The 19,895-nt window shown below is 39.7% G+C and overlaps 1 protein-coding gene across 3 annotated transcripts in view; it reads left to right on the forward strand.

Annotated features, from left to right (window-relative positions):
• LOC130930234 (solute carrier family 25 member 36-A-like) overlaps window positions 1-18,512 on the forward strand; it is a 40,104-nt gene extending 21,592 nt beyond the window's left edge. The window contains exons 5-8 of one of the 3 annotated variants that reach the window (XR_009067020.1): window positions 6,390-6,456; window positions 8,373-8,662; window positions 10,545-17,153; window positions 17,269-18,512. Coding sequence is in view for 1 of the 3 variants with exons in the window: in XM_057858035.1 (XP_057714018.1) it covers window positions 6,390-6,456; window positions 8,373-8,662; window positions 10,545-10,738 (551 nt within the window). In the remaining 2 variants the exon portion in view is untranslated. Of the gene's footprint in view, window positions 1-6,389; window positions 6,457-8,372; window positions 8,663-10,544 lie in introns of all 3 variants that reach the window. The other 2 variants (XR_009067019.1, XM_057858035.1) reach the window with 2 other exon arrangements.
• Window positions 18,513-19,895: the final 1,383 nt, after the last annotated feature.

Below are 19,895 nucleotides of genomic sequence, written 5' to 3' on the forward strand. Positions count from 1 at the left end.
GTCATGGAGGGACAATCGTTGTTCGCGCTAAGTTGTTTCACCTTGGATAGAAGTCACGCAATAACTGGGAAATGTTGCTAATTAGGGTTCGGTTTTGCGATAGAGTCAGTGTTGTTTTTGGCAGCCCTTTTAATTTTCGTCTTTTGGACGAAAATGCTTATTAGTCTTAGTCATATTTTAGTCATTTTGAAATGTGTTTGTCAAATTTTGTCCAGTTTTAGTTGACAAAAACTCAAAATGGTTTCGTTTAGTAACTTCAAAAGGTTTTAGTCCATTAATGAATAAATAAATAAGTTTTCCAACAACTTCGAATTAACATTGACGGACGAGCACGCAATTGTACAAAATGCTCACTCAGCAGGAAACAACACATCATTTTCAATGTTTACACTCACGTGGCCGCCACAAACTATAAGTTAAAGATGGCACTAGGGCTGCAGCTATCGATTATTTTAGTAGTCGATTAATCGATAAACAAGTTAGTCGAATAATCGAGTTATCGGAAAAGGAACATGAAAAATTAAAATACCTGAGCTGAGCCTCAAACGGTATTAAAAATAAATGAGGATCTATGTACAATAAAAGAAAATTTGGCTAACTTACATGGCAAAAGTCCGCTAGCTTAAATGCTATAAAATGCTAACGTTTTTTTTCCCCCAATGCTCTTAACAAATGGTTCAGAATCATATTCCCACAAAAAACGGCTAAATATACATATACACTAAATTATGAATGCATTAAAAAACATTAGCCCTAAAGAACTTAGCTTACGTTGGTCTTTACAGGGAGCAGTTGGATTCAGCCATGTGAAATGAGGCAGACCAGAGGGCAATGTATCCACCTTAATCAATAAACTAAATGTAAACACTTTCAAAATAAAACATTACAACGCCACTTTAATGAAACAAATACTCGAGGCAACAAAATTTAATTGGAGTATTTTTTTCTAATCGAATGCTCGAGTTAATCGATTAATCGTTGCAGCACTAGATGGCACTCACCACGGTAAATGCTAATGTGAACGCTTTGCTAATGCTGCAAGTTAAATAGTGTGATGATCACTCAGCACAGAACAGACCTTAAAAGGCTAAGGCAACATGGCATATCTAGTCTAGTGTGTTTGGTGCGGGGGGCGGGGGGGTGCTGCACGTCACAAGAGTGACACGACCAAACACTGCTAAGATGCGTGCTAACTGCACATACGGTAAGAAAATGTCACTCATTGTGAATTTATGACGGAAACTATGGTGAATTTTCATCTTGTTCCCGTCTGGTCAGACGACAACTGGCATCCATCTCGTGTCTCATGGTTTAGTCTTCTAAGACACGTTATTTTAGCTCGTCATCGTGATGTTATCGTCGCGAAAAAAAATTGCTGTGCTTTTTGAAGCTTTTTACCTTCTCTACTTTTGACAATTCGTAAAGTGGTAACACACATAAGTACACTTAGGTTCAAAACGACACGCATTTAACAATTAAACACTTGACGCCAAAACAATTGATGTTCAAATGTCCATCTAGTCTGACCAAATTTGTAAATTTAGTAGATTAAATTAGCCTAATTTGCTAACGTATTTACAGTTCAAATCACTTACACGTAACTCCACAAAATGTAGCTCTAAACTTAATTAGAAATGCATACACAAACATATATTAGCTGAAACAACTTACAGCCTTATGTGGGCCAAACCAGAGCGCAGCTATCCTTTATCCATGACAGACATCTGAGTCTGCTTCTCAGTCATACAAGGCGACAGTCCAGCCAGACCCAATGCTGCCACCAGAGGGCAGTGTATTCTACGTCATTAAACAACATACAATACTTTGAGTTCTTGGATAGTTAGCTTGGGGAACTTAAAAGGTCAAATCCGACTTCGGGTTACGTCGCAAGCGTAGGAACAGAACTCGTTCGTAACCCAAGGACTACCTGTATAATATTAAGATCAAATAAATAAATTACAAAAAATAACTGAAATATTCTAAATAAAATTAATGAAATAAATATTATAAATTTAATTAATATAAAATAATATAAAATATAACACATATGTATGTAGGTATATACTAGTATATATATTTTATATAATTTTATATGAATAAAATCACCTTTAGATGAACCCACAGTTTAACATTATTACCATCAGAACAAAAATAATTGAATTATTTTCCATAAAAAGCACGTGTGGTTGACTCGTATCATGTTTCCATTATACACACACTCTTTCTCAACACAGACAGTTGCCAGAGAGAAAATAGCACGACATGTTTTACCACCACTAGACACTCTAAACACACTGGAGTTAACGCTCATAGCTGGTGGGAAACGTTCATGACAGTGTGTACTAACCTTTAATTTTTCATAAATGTGAAATCATATTGGAGGTATTGTCTCCTTGGCAGCCACCCTCTGCAACATGTTTCACGCGTCTGTTGGCCCTCCTCCTCTAGGCCGCGGCCGTCTGTAACTTTTCTGTAGCCGAAGTATTCCCATACTAGCGGTTTAGTTTTCTTCGATGTGACAAAAAGTTCTGGAGTTTCACATCCTCCAGCCATCTGTAGCTCTGTAGCACAGCTGACTCACTGACACTGAGCAACAATCAGTGGGGGAAGAGTCGAGCCTTACAGCTGCAAGCGAGGGATTTCTCCATGCATGTTTGGGACATAAATATATCTTAATACATTACGGACGGAATGACGGAAAATTTGCGGTTTTGAAACCGTGACGTTTTCATACCATGGTATACCCTGAAACCGGTAATCGGCACTTGTCTAACCCCAAGTGGTTTTCTAATCTTTCCACTTGACAAACAGACAAGGTTAGCATTTCCGTTTTATAATATTTTAACAGTAATCACAGGAAGGCTACAAAGTCATCTCCTGCCTCTCTACTTGTGTTGTCCTCGGCCTGGCACGAGCTTTCGCATCCACTTGGCTTGTCTGGGGTATGGGGATACATTGGTATTAAGGTTGTCAAAAGTATCGAAAGTCTCGATACTGAAATGCCGTATCCGGATACCATATTTGATGTTAATTTTGTTTTAATTATATTTTTGATATTTAAAATGGTGTCAACAATAAGAAGAAATGGGGTTAATAGTTGGGGAAAGATGACAAAATAGGGTTTGGGTCGGGTGGGAGGATGTGACTGCTGCTTGTGTGTGACTGTGGTACAGAAAAGCCTGTGTCTATTTTAGGGCTTTACTGTAAAGCCTTCACTCCTGCGTGATTGGGTGGGACATCCCCGCCATCTGAGCCCCCCATGTCTGCAGGCTACTAGCTGCAGCGGGGAGGAGCTGGAGGAGCTTTGCCCCTCCCCCGTGAGTACACGCCATAGACGCTACCTTCTACTCCTTCCCTCTTTTTTGTCTTCTGCCTCCTCTTTATGTTCTTCTCTTTAGCCGACCTTGCGTCAACTGCGTTGTACCCAGATGTTTAACCATCGAAGGTTCTATTTGCTCTGGTTCTAGATGTTCTCCTAGTCTTCATTTCTTTTTTTTGGGTTATTATGGAATAGCAAAACAAAAAAAGTACCGGTTAGCAAATGTTATTAAGCTAGCGGTCAAAACTCTGAGAACTGCACAATGACGGCCTGCTTGCGGACAGGTGTTGAAGTCATTCACTACTATAGAGTGTGTTACTGCTTTTTGAATAGGAAAACATGTTAGCACTGCTAACTGTTAGCATTGATTCAAGGGCTAAACTTGATCATTATGACAACAGACACACATTACGTTCTGGTAAGAAACACATGAAAGTATGAGGTTAAGTATTTTTTCAAAATAAAAAATTATATATGTAAGTATACAGTATATACAAGGGTACCTCAAGATATGAAATTAATTCGTTCCAGAGTGACTTTCGTATCATGATTTTTTTTCACATAATAGATCGCTCAATTAAAACACCACATTAAATTTGCAATAATGTCCTTTGATTGCCTGTCTTTATTTATAATACTTTGTCTCCCCCTAGTGGCGCTTAAGTATAACTAGTTTGTTAGGTTCATTCTACAGATGTTATCACATGATAACTCAAACTCCTAGCAAACATGCAGCGCTAAGAGACAAGCTAACTTTGCTAGACATTGCTTGTCATTTCTGATAAAGCATCGCTTATAAGTTATATAAGTCTTTTGCATATTTATTATATATATTTGTGGTGTGTGTATTACAGTGATCCCTCATTTTTCACAGTTAATGCGTGTGTAATACTCGAACGGGCAATGGACAAAGGCAGTCTGAACGGGCACGCCTAAAAAACAGATATGACAAAAAATTGGAATTGTACCTCAAGACCTGCAGTGTGAACCTAGCCTTATATACCTTGAGGGGGGTCTGTATCACTTTCACAGTCACTAAATAACTACTTAATAAATGCCACATGCCAAAATCCATTTTGCCACATACCAAGAAAATTGCCACATGCCAAAAAATGCCACATGCCAAAATTCTATTTGCCACATACTAAGAAAAATGCCACATGGCAAAATCCATTTTGCCCCATGACAAAAAAAATGTCACATGGCAATATCAGTTTTGCCACCCCCCAAATGGCACCAAAATCCATTTTGCCACATGACAAAATCCATTTTGCCTCATCCCAAAAAAATGCCACATGGCAAAATCCATTTTGCCTCATACATAAAAAAATGCCACATGGCAATATCAATTTTGCCACATACCCAAAAAATGACCCCCCCCCCCCTCAAAAAATGGCAGAAAATTCATTTTGCTACGTGCCAAAGAAATGGCAAAATCCATTTTGGCACATGCTACAAAAGTCATATGGCAAAATCAATTTTGCCACATCCAAAAAAAATGCCACATTCCAGAAAAAAATGCTACATGGCAATATCAGTTTTGCCACATATCCAAAAAAAAGGCCAAATGCCGAAAATAAAATTGCACATGCCAAAAGTCCATTTTGCCACACACCAAGAAAAATGCCAGTTTTGCCACCCCCCCAAATGGCACCAAAATCCATTTTGCCACATGACAAAATCCATTTTGCCACATACCCAAAAAATGCCACATGGCAAAATCCATTTTGCTTCATACCAAAAGCAATATCAATTTTGCCAAATACCAGAAAAATGCCACATGGCAAAATCAATTTTGCCACATGCCAAACAAAATGCCACATGCCCAAAAAAAAATTACACATGCCAAAATCCACATTGCTACATACCAAGAACTATAAAATCCATTTTGCCACATGGCAAAAAAAATGCCACAAAGTAACATCAATTTTGCCACATACCACAAAAAAATGCCACATGCCGAAAAAAAAACGCCACAAGCCCATTTTGCCACATACCAAGAAAAATGTCACATCGCAAAATCCATTTTGCCACATGACAAAAAAATGCCACATGGCAACGATATTAATTTTACCTCATACCAAAAAACATACCACATGCAAAAAAATGCCACATGACACTATCCATTTTGTCATATACCCCAAAAAATTCTACTGGCTGAAAAAAATGCCACATGCCAAAATCTATTTTGCTACATGCCCAAAAAAATGCTACATGGCAAAATTAATTTTGCCACATACCAAATACCACTTTTCGTTTTGTGCCCGGCTATAAAATCGACCAAAAGTGAAAAGTTACCAAGTGTTGCTTTCACTGAAACACTGATATGGTGTAAGATTTTGGTAACAACTTGTCGGTTCCTTTTTTTTTTTTTTTTTAACAATACATTTGACACTTTTTAAAAACAATCTCAAATTTTTGGCATGGGCATATCGATAACCTTTTAGGATGCAAAGAATCACATTATATCATCATTTCGATATTTTGTCACACCCTTAATCGTGAGATCATTGTTATCTTGATTCTTGTATCGCCAATCGAATCATGCGGTCCGCAGAGGTTCCCAACCCTATTGCTGTACGTATTTCCTTTTGTACGACGAAAAACTTTTCGTAACACAAAGTGGTGAAAAACCTCTAAAAAAAACCGAAAGATTTTTCGTGAACCGATCTTTCCTATCTAGAGGTACCAGTTTAGTAAACATAAGAGATGCATTCATTTTACTGCACACTAATACGTTTTGTTATAATTCAGCAAGTAAACCATTTATGTAAAATCTGCCAAAATGGAGAGTCCACCTAATACATCTAGCTTTACCTAGATGATATCTGTTAATCAGTTCCTGAAGATGCTCTTGTCATGAAACAGTTATACTGTGCATATGCATTCATGTCCTTTGACATGATTTCTTTTGTTAGTTAGTATTACAATAGTTGCCCCCGAAAAGGTCAGTTGACCCTGTTTTTTCGTACTGTCCTGTTTGTTAGCATAGACTAAACCGTGTGGGTGATCTCATGTAGCATTTCTGACTGATTTGACATGTGTCTGAACTTCATTGCTCTTTTTTTAGGCTTCACCGCCATAACAGCCACCAACCCCATATGGCTGATAAAAACCCGCATGCAGCTCGACTCCAGGTGAGAGAAATTCATTCATTGCCATTGACGGAAATGGAAGTCGTGTCCATTTGAACCGGGAGGGCTGGCATTGAAGGATCATGTTTCAGGGTCGCTTTTATTAAGAACATGCATTCATTTATGAGTCAATAGAATGTTAGGAAAGTCACTTTTGGTCATTTGCTATTCATTTTTGGGCAGTTCCAGTTCACTGCCTGTTAATTTTGGGTCACTTTCTATGGAGCTCCTAAAAGGACATCAACAGAAATTAAGCAATCTGGTGCGCGAGAAACAAACTGGTGTGAACCAGAAAAAATGTGGTGGTGCGCACCATAAACGATGTGCTTTGTGCGCACCAGAGACAATGTCGTCGGTGCGCATCAGATACAATGTGGTCGTTGCGCACCAGAGACAATCTGGTTGGTGCACACCACAGACAATCTATTTGGTGTGCACCAGAGACAATGTGGTCGGTGCGCACCAGACAGTCTAGTTGGTCCGCACCAGAAATAATCTGGTAAACATTAGCATTAAATAGCGTTTTAGCTAGCATGCTTTTGCTATCAGATCGTCTCTAGTGTGCACCAGAAACAGTCTGGTAAAGATTAGCATTAATAGCATTTAAGCTAGTGAACTTTTGCTATGCAAGTTAGCCAATTGTTTGGTGCGCACCAGATAGGTGCACACGAGGAACAATCTGGTGGGCACCAGGGGCAATGTGGTTGGTGTGCGCCAAAATGTGGTTGGTGCGCCCCAGAAACAATGTGGTTGGTGCGCACTAAAAACAGTGTGGTTGGTGCGCCCCAGAAACAATCTGGTTGGTGCACACCAAAAACGGTCTGGTTGGTGCGCCCCAGAAACAATCTGGTTGGTGCGCACCAGAAACGATCTGGTTGGTGCACCCCAGACACAATCTGGTAAACATTAGCATTAAATAGCATTTAAGCTAGCATGTGTTTTTGCTATCAGATTGTTTCTAGTGCGCACCAGACACAATGTGGTTGGTGTGCCCCAGACACAATCTGGTTGGTGCGCACCAGACACAATCTGGTAAGCAGTTGCATTTAAAAGCATTTAAGATACCGTTTTTGCTTTCAGATTGTTTTCTAGTGCGCACTTGAAACAATGTGGCTGGTGCGCACCTAACACAATCTGGTTGGTGCGCCCCAGACACAATCTGGTTGGTGCACACCAGACACAATCTGGTAAACATGAGCATTAAAAGCATTTAAGCTAGCATGCTCTTTTGCTTTCAGATTGTTTTCTAGTGCGCACCAGGAACAATCTGGTTGGTGCACACCAGAAAAACTAGTGCGCCCTAGAAACAGTCTGGCTGGTGCGCACCAGACACAATCTGGTAAACATTAGCATTAAATAGCATTTAAGCAAACATGATTTTGCTATCACATTGTTTCTAGTACGCACTAGAAACAATCTGGTAAACACTAGCATTAATAGCATTTAAGCTAGCGAACTTTTACTATGCAAGCCACTTGTTATTTTGTTATACTTTTTATACATTGTTATGTATTGTTGTTGTTATACATGTTAAATTTGGGTCACTTCCTGTTTATATTTGGACATTTCAAGGTCACTTCCTGTTAAGTTTTGGGACACTGCCAGGTCACATCCTGTTGTGATGTGTCATTTCCTGTTGATGTTGTGGCATTTCCATATCACTACCTGTTGATTTGCGATTAATTCCAGATCACTTCCTGCTTATTTTGGGTCATTTCCTCATTGCTAGCACCTCCCAGTCTATCATTGTCAATGGCAACCAACAATTTAGAACAGTAGGAAGGTTGCGGACATGTTTCCTTAGTTAGAGTGTTGTAAGTGCTACTATGCTAAAGTAGCTGTTTGGTCAGTTTGATAACAGTCAATTTTTCAAGCAGATCCCCATACAATGGTTGATTTTGTCCATATCTTCTCCACAGGAACTGGGGTGAACGCCGCATGAACGCGTTCGACTGTGTTCGGCGGGTGTACCAGATGGACGGCTTGCGCGGTTTTTATAAGGGCATGTCGGCGTCCTACGCCGGCATTTCCGAGACGGTCATCCATTTTGTCATCTACGAAAGCATCAAACAGAGGCTGCTGCAGTCACGGGCCCAAACTAGCATGGAGGGCGAGGAGGAATCGGTCAAGGACGCCTATGACTTTGTGGGCATGATGCTCGCCGCCGCCACTTCCAAGACCTGCGCTAGCACCATTGCGTACCCGCACGGTAATGCTCATCCCATTTTTATCTTGGTCTTTGCCTTTTTGGTAAAGGCCAGATAGTGTTGTTCTGCAACTTTATCGTACTTATTATTATTATTCAATAGAATCAGCGCGTTTATTTCGGCGCACCGCACAGCCCGAACAGTGCGACCGATCGGCACCGTTCAAGTTCAACAATTTTCGCGTGACGCAGGGAATTTTTCAAACGGCCCCGAAAAATTTTCCATTCGCCCGTAAACGGCAATTTTCTCCCAAAAAAAAAAAAAAAAAAAAAGTAACAAAAATGTATCTAGTCCTACATTTTTTTGGACCAAATTACATAATTTGAGCATCAAAAATTCCGGGACGGTGAGGGGCATAAAAGTTGTATACAGAATTTGGAAAAAATTCACGGTTCCCAGGAAATTCCCTAATGGAATTTACATTGCATTGATGCCATTGACGGCCAGAATTTGGGAAAAATTTACGGGTCCCCGGAAATTTGCCCAAAATTTTCCGATTTATTTTTAATGGGAAAAACGACGCACCGCACAGCCCAAATCGTTTGACCGATCGGCACCGTTCAAGTATCGAAACGACTGGAATTGAATTGGAACGATGCAGGTAATTTTTCAAACAGCACATAAAATTTTTCCGTTCGCCCGTAAACGCAGATTTGTCGGAACAAAAATAAAAGTTAAAAAAATTTATCTAGTCCTACAATTTTTGACCAAATCACATAATTTGGGCATCTAAAATTCCAGGACGGTGAGGGGCATAAAAGTTGTATACAGAATTTGTAAAAAAAAAATTTTTTAAATAAAAAAATGGTTCCCCGGAAATTTGTGAAAAACTTTCCCATTCATTTTTAATGGGAAATTTCCCATTCACTTCCAATGGAATTTCCGTGTAATTTACATTGCATTGATGCCATTGATGGCCATGTTTGTCGAATCTATTGATGCTAATGTACTTGGATTCCATTGACGCCTATGTAAGTCGATGCCATTGACGGCCATGGACGTCCAAATTTTTTCCCTTTTCAATGGCAAAATAACAACAATGTCCCCAAATCAACAGGAAATGACCAGATATCAATAGGACGTGTCCCCCCCAAACGTCCCCCATTCCAATGAAGATTATAGAGAGTGCTGCTATTGACAGCCATGGACGTCCAAATTTCCCAACCATTTCTAATGGCATTTACTTAGTTTAATGCCATTGACGGGCATGTTTGTCAATTCTATTGATGCCAATGTACTTGGATTCCATTGGCGCCTATGTAAGTCGATGCCATTGACTGCCATGGACGTCCAAATTTTTTCCCATTTATTTTCAATGGCAAAAAAAAAAAAAAAAAAAAAACAATGTCCCCAAATCAACAGCAAAGGACCAGATATAAATAGGACATGTCCCCCATTCCAATGACCCTTATGGAGGGTGCTACCATTGACGGCCATGGACGTCCAAATTTCCCAATCATTTCTAATGGCATTCACTTTGTTTAATGCCATTGACGAGCATGTTTGTCCATTCTATTGATGTTAATGTACTTCGATTCCATTGGCGTCTATGTAAGTCGAGGCCATTGACGGCCATGGACGTCCAAATTTCCCAATCTTTTCTAATGGCATTTACTTTGTTTAATGCCATTGACTGGCATGGTTGGCCATTCTATTGATAGCCCTGGGTGGGGCTAAGATCTGTATCTCCACACAACAAAGATCCAGAGTAATTTCTCCAGAAATTGCAGTTTCTAGTTACACAAAATATCAGGATATATATATATATATTTTTTTTATACAGTCATTAGCAGCTAGCAAGCTAGCATGGACACTATTCTAATGAAAGAATTTGCTAGCAACCTGTTGGCTCGATTGTCACTGATTCACTTGTTTTTCCGACAGAGGTCATCCGCACAAGGCTACGAGAAGAAGGCAGCAAGTACCGCTCTTTCTTCCAAACTCTACTGACCGTCCCGAGAGAAGAAGGATACCGGGCGCTGTACCGCGGCCTCACCACGCACCTGGTCAGACAGATTCCCAACACGGCCATCATGATGTGCACCTACGAAGTGGTCGTCTACCTGTTGGGCCGCTAGCCGACGAAACCGAGACCAAAGGAAAACTGCTGACGCGGACCAGCAAAAAGTACAAGTAACGAAGCCCTTTGGTACCATTTCAACCTCAAGACTGCTAAATCCTGTCCTGAAGAGAAAGACTGCTGAATGTTGACTCGGATGAGAGATGGAGAAGGAAGGAAAGTTGCCTAATTGGGAGATGAGCACAATTCAGTGGCCTTAAGTTGTAGTTACGACGCTTGACTCGCTGCTTTCCGGTCCGGTTGTGAATATTTCGAAAGGGGGAGTGCTTGAAGAACGGTCTATTTCCTGGTGGCGTCACGTCAAAATGAAGTAAATGTTGTTTTAGAGCAAATTAAAAAGGATAAATGTCATACAAACTTATGCTAGCTCTGAACAGCTAACGTTTTTGTAGCGCCAAGCTAACCAAATTTATTATTTTTAGGGCCCGAGCACCAACTGGTGCAAAGGCCCTATTGTTCTGCAAAGGATTATTATTATTCTTTTTTCGTGGCAAATGAAAGTGGCAAATTCAGAGGTCTTAACATGCTCAAAAACTCACCAAAATTTGCACAAACATGCGGATTCGTTAAAATTTCGATAATTTGGCAATGTTGTGAAAAAATGGCTCAGTGGCGCCCCCTGGAATTTTTTAAAAAGGCCTCTCCATTTAGGTTTTTCAAACGCAGAGCAGTGAAATTTGCGTAGATTATACCTTGTGCAAAAATGTTCAAAAAGTCTCTTGCACCCATATTCCAAACCCAAAAGGAAATCAGGTATTTGGATTGAATATTGAAAAACATGCCATTTTTGTCGAAAACCAGGGTGCACGTTTCAGACCATTCGCCGAGGCAGTTAGTTGGATGCTCCTCAAAATTGGTGACACTCTTCATGAGACATATGAGATGTTATCGCAATGTTGTGAAAAAATGCCTCAGTGGGGCCTCCTGGAATTTTAAAAAAAGGCCTCTCGATTTAGGTTTTTCAAACGTAGAACAATGAAATTTGCGTAGATGATACGTTGTGCAAAAATGCCTCAAAAAGTCTCCTGCACCCATATTCCAAACCCAACAGGCAATCGGGTATTTTGGATTGAATGTTGAAAAACATGCCATTTTTGTCGAAAACCAGGGTGCACGTTTGAGACCATTGCGCCGAGGCAGTTAGTTGGATCCTCCTCAAAATTGGTGACACTCTTCATGAGACATATGAGATGTTATCGCAATTTTGTGAAAAAATGGCTCAGTGGTGCCCCCTAGAATTTTTTAAAAAGACCCCTCCATTTAGGTTTTTCAAACGTAGAGCAATGAAATTTTGTGTAGATGATACCTTGTGCAAAAATGCTTCAAAAAGTCTCTTGCACCCATATTCCAAACCCAAGAGGAAATCGGGTATTTTGGATCGAATGTTGAAAAACATGCCATTTTTGTCGAAAACCAGGGTGCACGTTTGAGACCATTGCGCCGAGGCAGTTTGTTGGATCCTCCTCAAAATTGGTGACACTCTTCATGAGACATATGGAATGTTAAGTTATCAAAATAGTGAGTTTTCATTCACGGGCATGACCTGGGCGGAGTACCAAAGTCGGGCTTATTTGGGGGTTAGGGTTAGGGATTCTTCAGGGCAAATGAAAATGGCCAATTTGAAGTTCTGAACATGCTTAAAAACTCAAGAAAATTTGCACATATCAAAATTGTGAGTTTTCATTCACGGGCCTGACCTGTGCGGGGTGCCAAAGTTGGGCGCTTTTTGGTGTTCAGGGTTAGGGTTAGGGCTTAGGGTGAGGGCTTCTTCATAGCAAATGAAAATGGCCAATTTAATTATTATTATTAGGTGGTTGTCATTACTTTTTCATGGCAAATGAAATGGCCAATTTGAAGGTCTTACCATATTAAAAAAAACACCGAAAAGAAATTGGAGGAATCGGTAACGAGACATTGAATGATCCAATTGGTTTCCAAAATCTTAAATCCAAATTGATATGTTTACACGTGGTAACAGGAAATACACCGGAAATATTTATTTGAAAAGCATAATAAACATTTTTATAATGTATTATTTTCTTGCTTTTTTGACATTACATCGAAGAGTAAGCCAAATGTATTTAGCATCACCGAAAAGAAATTGGATAAATCGATACGTTCCCCAAGGGCCCGTTGAGTACTGCTCGCAGGGCTAGTTATGATTGACGCTTTCAGTGTTCCGGCGTTGGCGGTCATTATTTTTGACTGCAACCAAAACAAAACCCGGGTTTTGTGCCACTGTGAGTTCATTGTAACTTGTAGCAACGTCACACTGGAAAGCTAATGCTAAGCTAAAATAGCTGCAGTGTCCAATTTCCCCCTATTCTCATAACTTGACACTACTACTACTTCTTCAAGCATTCTCCTCGAAAGCACTGATAAAATACTACTTCCAACAGCCAAATCCTCGTAAGGCTTAGCGGAAAATTGTGCCTGGTCGTGACATTAACATTTAAATTGAAGGCCAAGTTCTTCCGATCCACGTCGAAACGTACTCGAAAGTATTTTCCGCTACTTCGATTGAACATAAGTACATAACCCATGTTGACTATGTAGATGTGTGTGTAAATGTTTCCCAGCCCCGACACTAACTTTGAACTTTTTCAGTACCCGTGACGGTGATACACGTCCGATCACGTGGCTGTCGTTCCGCTGTGAATTAATCACGAGTAGACGTCCAATCCATTTGAACTGAGAGGGACGGCAGAAAAGGAACGTTCGATTTTACATCGGCTTTCAATGCGGCCCTGGAATTGCAGAAAAAGTCAACAGGAAGTGACCCAAATTCAATAGGATGGGACCTGGAAATCAACAGGAAATGACAAAAATAGGGTTGTTCCGATCATGTTTTTTTGCTCCCGATCGTTTTAGTTTGAGTATCTGCCGATCCCGATATTTCCCGATCCGATTACTTTTTTTTTTTTTTTTTTTGCTCCCGATTCAATTCCAATCATTCCCGATAATTTTTCCCGATCACATACATTTTGGCAATGCATTAAGAAAAAAATGAATACAACTCGGACGAATATATACATTCAACATACAGTACATAAGTACTGTATTTGTTTATTATGACAATAAATCCTCAAGATGGCATTTACATTATTGACATTTTTTCCGTGAGAGGGATCCACGGATAGAAAGACTTGTAATTCTTAAAGGATAAATGTGACTTTGTATATTGTGACTAAATATTGCCATCTAGTGTATTTGTTGAGCTTTCAGTAAATGATACTGAACCCATTTAACTGTTCTGCCCAAATGCATGATGGGAAGTGCAACCATGACTGTGCAAAGTGGCACCAATTGATATATCTTCTCTGCGTTGGGAATAACATAGGGTGTTAAGAAAAAAAATCAACTACTACCTTTCTTCGCCACATTGCTTCCCACGATATTTCTAATTGTTGGGAGAGGGATTTTAAGGCCTTTGCCAATTAAAAAAAGGCTCTAAAAGCTGCCAAAATTCACTCTACTCATTTATGCTGCCTTTTAGCTCTATATATAGAGAAAGCGGCGTGAGTGGGTCGTGCACCGCATGCGTCGATTGTGGTAAATACTTTAACGTGATTAATTTTTTAAAAATTAATTACCGCCGTTAACACGATAAATTTGATAACCCTACTTTAACCAAAAACTAAAGACTCTGGATGAGTGTAAGACATTTTGTCTGTAACGTTAATACAATTAGAAAATGATTTAATTAAAAAAAAAAATTTTTTTTAAAAGGCATGTCCGATATTTTTTTGCCGATTCCGATACTTTGAAAATGACGTGATCGGACCCGATCGATCTTTAGACAAAAACAACAAGAAATTGCATGGAATTGAACCAAAAATCAAGAGAAAGTGCCCTAAATCAATAGGAAGTGACCTGGGAATGCCCAAAAATCAACAGAAAATGGCCCATCCTCAACAGGATGTGACCTGGAAAACCCCCAAAATAAACAGGAAATTAAAAAAAACAGAAGGAAGTGAAGATATCTGACCTTCTATCCAGACCCGGGCCGGCGAGATCCGACAACTAGGGCTGCAGCTATCAAATATTTTAGTAGTCGATTAATCGATGGACTATTAAGTTCGAATAATCGAGTAATCTGATAAGGAAGATGAATAATTAAAATACCTGAGCTAAGCCTCAAACGGTATACATTTTTTTAAAAATAATTGAATGAGGATCTAATGTACAACAAAAGAACAATTGGCTAACTTACATAGAAAAAGTCAGCTAGCTTAAATGCTATAAAATGTTAGTTTTTTTTTTTTACAATGCTCTTAAAAAATGGTTCAGACACATATTCCCAGAAAAAAAAAACTAAATTTACCTATAAACCAAATTGTGAATGCATTGAAAAAATTAGCTCAAACAAAAACTTGGTCTTAACGGGGAGCAGTTGGATTCAACCATGTGAAAAGAGGCAGACCAGAGGGCAGTATATCCACCCTAATCAATAAAACTAAATGCAAACACTTTCAAAATAAACCATTTCAACGCCACTTTATTTAAACAAATACTCGAATCAACAAAATTTAATTTGAATATTTTTGTCCTAATCGAATACTCGAGTTAATCGTTGCAGCACAAGTCTTAACCCTTTGTACTGACTCCATTTTGAAAGGTTTAAAAAAGGCTCCCCGAAAACCAGTTGACAATTTATTCGGGTCGACAACGATCATCAGCAAGGTGAAACAGAGACAGACTCGGGCAGGGAGGCAAACTCGCTCCAAGGTCACCATATGACACGTCAACAAAAGGTTCCCGGGAAAAATGACAACGCTTAGTTAAACATTGTCTTTTGAAGGTTCTCGTGGGGCGGGCCGTAGGCAGGAAGAAGGGTGTGTTTGGGATTATTGTCTGTCTGTGGATTGGACATGAAGATTCAGGAGTTACTGTTTTCCAGGCAACGAGGGTTGTGGATTTTGGCACCTCAGCGTCAAAGGGGCTCAGTCGTGTTATCCATTGGATACCAAGCGTTCTCCGGTGTTCCTTGTGTTGGGACAGGGCGTCCCGCCATTTGTCCTGGACTGTCCGGGAGGACTGATTGCAAGAGTTGGTCACTTCCTGTTAATTTAGGATCACTTCCTGTTGATTTTGGGGCAGTTCCAGGTCACTTCCCGTTGATTTTGGGGAAATTCCAGTTCGGGAGTCAATGGAACATGCATTTTTGGTCACGTCCTCTTGATTTAGGGTCACTTCCTGTTGATTTCAGGGTTATTTTCAGGTCACGTCCCGTTGATTCTATGGCAATTCCAGTCCGAAAGGCAGTGGAAAATGCATTTTTGGTTACTTCCTGTCAATTTTGGGGCGATTCCAGTTCGAAAGTCAATGTAAAACAGATTTTGGGTCACTTTCTGGTAAATTTGGGTCGCTTCCTGTTGATTTCAGGGTTATTTTCAGGTCACTTCCCGTTGATTTTGTGGCAAATATAGTCTGAAAGGCAGTGGAAAATGCATTTTTGGTCACTTCCTGTTGATTTAGGGTCACTTCTTGTTGATTTCAGGGTTATTTTCAGGTCACGTCCCGTTGATTCTGTGGGAATTCCAGTCCGAAAGGCAGTGGAAAACAAATTTTGGGGCACTTTCTGGTAAATTTGGATCACTTCCTGTTTATTTTGGGGCAATTCCAGTTCGAAAGTCAATCCAAAACAGATTTTGGGTCACTTTCTGGTAAATTTGGGTCACTTCCAGTTGATTTCAGGGTTATTTTCAGGTCACTTCCCATTGATTTTGTGGCAATTATAGTCTGAAAGGCAGTGGAAAATGCATTTTTGGTCACTTCCTGTTGATTTAGGGTCACTTCCTGTTGATTATGTGGGAATTCCAGTCTGAAAGGCAGTGGAAAACAAATTTTGGGTCAGTTTCTGGTAATTTTGGATCACTTCCTGTTTATTTTGGGGCAATTCCAGTTCGAAAGTCAATCTAAAACAGATTTTGGGCCACTTTCTGGTAAATTTGGGTCACTTCCAGTTGATTTCGGGTTTATTTTCAGGTCACTTCCCGTTGATTCTGTGGCAATTATAGTCTGAAAGGCAGTGGAAAATGCATTTTTGGTCACTTCCTGTTGATTTAGGGTCACTTCCTGTTGATTTCAGGGCTATTTTCAGGTCACGTCCCGTTGATTCTGTGGCAATTCCAGTCCGAAAGGCAGTGGAAAATGCATTTTTGGTTACTTCCTTTCGATTTTTGGGCAGTTCCAGTTCGAAAGTCAATGTGAAACAGATTTTGGGCCACTTCCTGTTGATTTCAGGGTTATTTTTAGGTCACTTCCCGTTGATTTTGTGGCAATTATAGTCTGAAAGGCAGTGGAAAATGCATTTTTGGTTACTTCCTTTCAATTTTGGGGCAATTCCAGTTCGATAGTCAATGTGAAACAGATTTTGGGTCACTTCCTGTTGATTTCAGGGTTATTTTCAGGTCACTTCCCGTTGATTCTGTGGCAATTATAGTCTGAAAGGCAGTGGAAAATGCATTTCTGGTCACTTCCTCTTGATTTAGGGTCACTTCCTGTTGATTTCAGGGTTATTTTCAGGTCACTTCCCGTTGATTCTGTGGGAATTCCAGTCCGAAAGGCAGTGGAAATTGCATTTTTGGTTACTTCCTGACAATTTTGAGGCAATTCCAGTTCAAAAGTCAATGTTAAACAGATTTTGGGTCACGTTCTGGTAATTTTGGGTCACTTCCTGTTGATTTCAGGTTTATTTTCAGGTCACTTCCCGTCGATTCTGTGGCGATTCCAGTTCGATAGGCAATGGAAAACGGATTTTGAGTCAATTCCTGTTGATTCTAGGACATTTTCAGGTTACTTTTTGTAGATTTCAGCATTTCTGGTCAATAAAAACAGTTGTTTTTTGTTCGTCTGAGCTCCCAGGTCATTAGATTGGACGTCTATTTTCGTCAAGGTCACCGAAAAAGCTCAATCGGTCGCCTATCCCCGCTTCGGTTGCCGGCCGAGCTGATAACATGTACTTTTGTGGCCTTTTTGAAGGCCTGTGCTTTGCGTTTTAGTGTGTGTACAAAAAGACAAAATGTATATGAAAAACGGTATTTTGCGCAACTGTTCTTAGAGCAAATATATTGTACAGTATTGAGTAGTTCATGCCCAGTGTGTATATAATAATACTGTATATGCATATCGTTTTTTTTTTTTTTTTGTGTGTGTTTTTTTTCCCGGCCTGTCCGCGTTTTGAGTCGTGCAATTCGACCTCGATCGTGTCCGGATGCTAATTTTATGCTAAGGGTCAAATATTTTCTCATTTTTTGACCGTAAACTCGAGTGGATTTTTGTTTTCTATCGCCGTTTCAAGTCATTTGTGCTGTTTACATACTGTACTTGTTCTCATGTCGGGATTATTTGGGAGTGTTCTAAAAAATAATCCAGGTTGATCTCCATCGAGTTAATTACTTGAATACATTTCCCCCCGTTTGTTTTTGTTTTTTTGGGACGAAACGTGCGAAAAAAACCAAAATTATTTATGCATGATTGCTGTTTTTCATTAGTTTGTTACAGAAGTGAACTAAGGTTTGAAAAATCTGTCGTTACATAATTAAAAAATAAACAGGATTCCTTTTATTATCAATATTCAGGCTAACAGCTTTTGTCTTTTCTGTTTTCATGATACTAAAGGTCAGTTAACAAACTGACATACACAAACTGGACACATTTTTTTTTTAATTTCGCTTTTTTCTGTTTTAATCTATTTTAATATTTGCAAACGGGTGTGTTGTCAGATGACTAATGTTTGTTTGAATGCTTAATCAATTTTTTTTGGTTACTAAAACAGAAGAAAATAAAAATGATTACGAAAATGAGTTATCGTAGTGTTTTATTTTATTTTATTTAGTTATTATTTTAAAGCTAGGGGAGGACTTACAGTTGTGGTCAAAAGTGTACATACACTTGTGAAGAACATAACTGGAAACTCAAGAGAGCCATGACATTATTTCTACAACTCTGATTTTTCTCCGATAGAGTGATTGGAACAGATACTTCTTTGTCACAAAAAACATTCATGAAGTTTGGTTCTTTTATGACTTTATTATGGGTTAACAGAAAAAGTCATCAAATCTGCTGGGTCAAAAATATACATACATGGATCTGAAAAAGCGAATCATTGACTTGAACAAGTCAGGAAAGTCACTTGGAGCCATTTCAAAGCAGCTGCAGGTCCCAAGAGCAACAGTGCAAACAATTGTTTGTAAGTATAAAGTGCATGGCACTGTTTTGTCGCTGCCACGATCAGGAAGAAAACACAAGCTATCACCTGCTGTAGAGAGAAAATTGGACAGGAGGGTGAAGATTCAACCGAGAATCACCAAAAAGCAGATCTGCCAAGAATTATAAGCTGCTGGAACACAGGTGTCAGTGTCCACAGTCAAGCGTGTTTTGCATCTCCATGGACTGAGAGGCTGCCGTGCAAGAAGGAAGCCCTTGCTCCAAAAGCCGCACCTTAAGGCTCGACTGAAGTTTGCTGCTGATCACATGGACAAAGACAAGACGTTTAGCGGTCAGACGAAACAAAAATCAAGCTGTTTGGCCACAATGCCCAGCAATATGTTTGGAGGAGAAAAGGTGAGGCCTTTAACCCCAAGTACACCATGCCTACCGTCAAGCACGGTGGTGGTAGTATTATGCTGTGGGGCTGTTTTGCTTCCAATGGAACTGGTAAATGGGATAATGAAGAAGGAGGATTACCTTCAAATTCTTCAAGATAACCTAAAGTCATCAGCCTGAAGATTGGGTCTTGGGCGCAGTTGGGTGTTCCAACAGCACAATGACCCCAAACACACATCAAAAGTGGTAATGGAATGGCTAAATCAGGCTAGAATTAAGGTTTTCGAATGGCCTTCCCAAAGTCCCATTGAGAACTTGTGGACAATGCTGAAGAAACAAGTCCATGTCAGAAAGCCATCAAATTTAACTGAACTGCACCAATTCTGTCAAGAGGAGTGGTCAAAGATTCAACCAGAGGCTAACAAAAGCGCCTAATTGAAGTGAAAATGGCCAAGGGACATGTTACCAAATATTAGCGCTGCTGTATGTATAGTTTTGACCCAGCAGATTTGGTCACTTTTTTCTGTTCACCCATAATAAAGTCATAAAAGAACCAAACTTCGTGAATGTTTTTTTGTGACAAAGAAGTATCTGTTCCAATCACT

The sequence above is a fragment of the Corythoichthys intestinalis genome, chromosome 14, assembly GCF_030265065.1.
Source record: "Corythoichthys intestinalis isolate RoL2023-P3 chromosome 14, ASM3026506v1, whole genome shotgun sequence".
NCBI lineage: Eukaryota > Metazoa > Chordata > Actinopteri > Syngnathiformes > Syngnathidae > Corythoichthys > Corythoichthys intestinalis.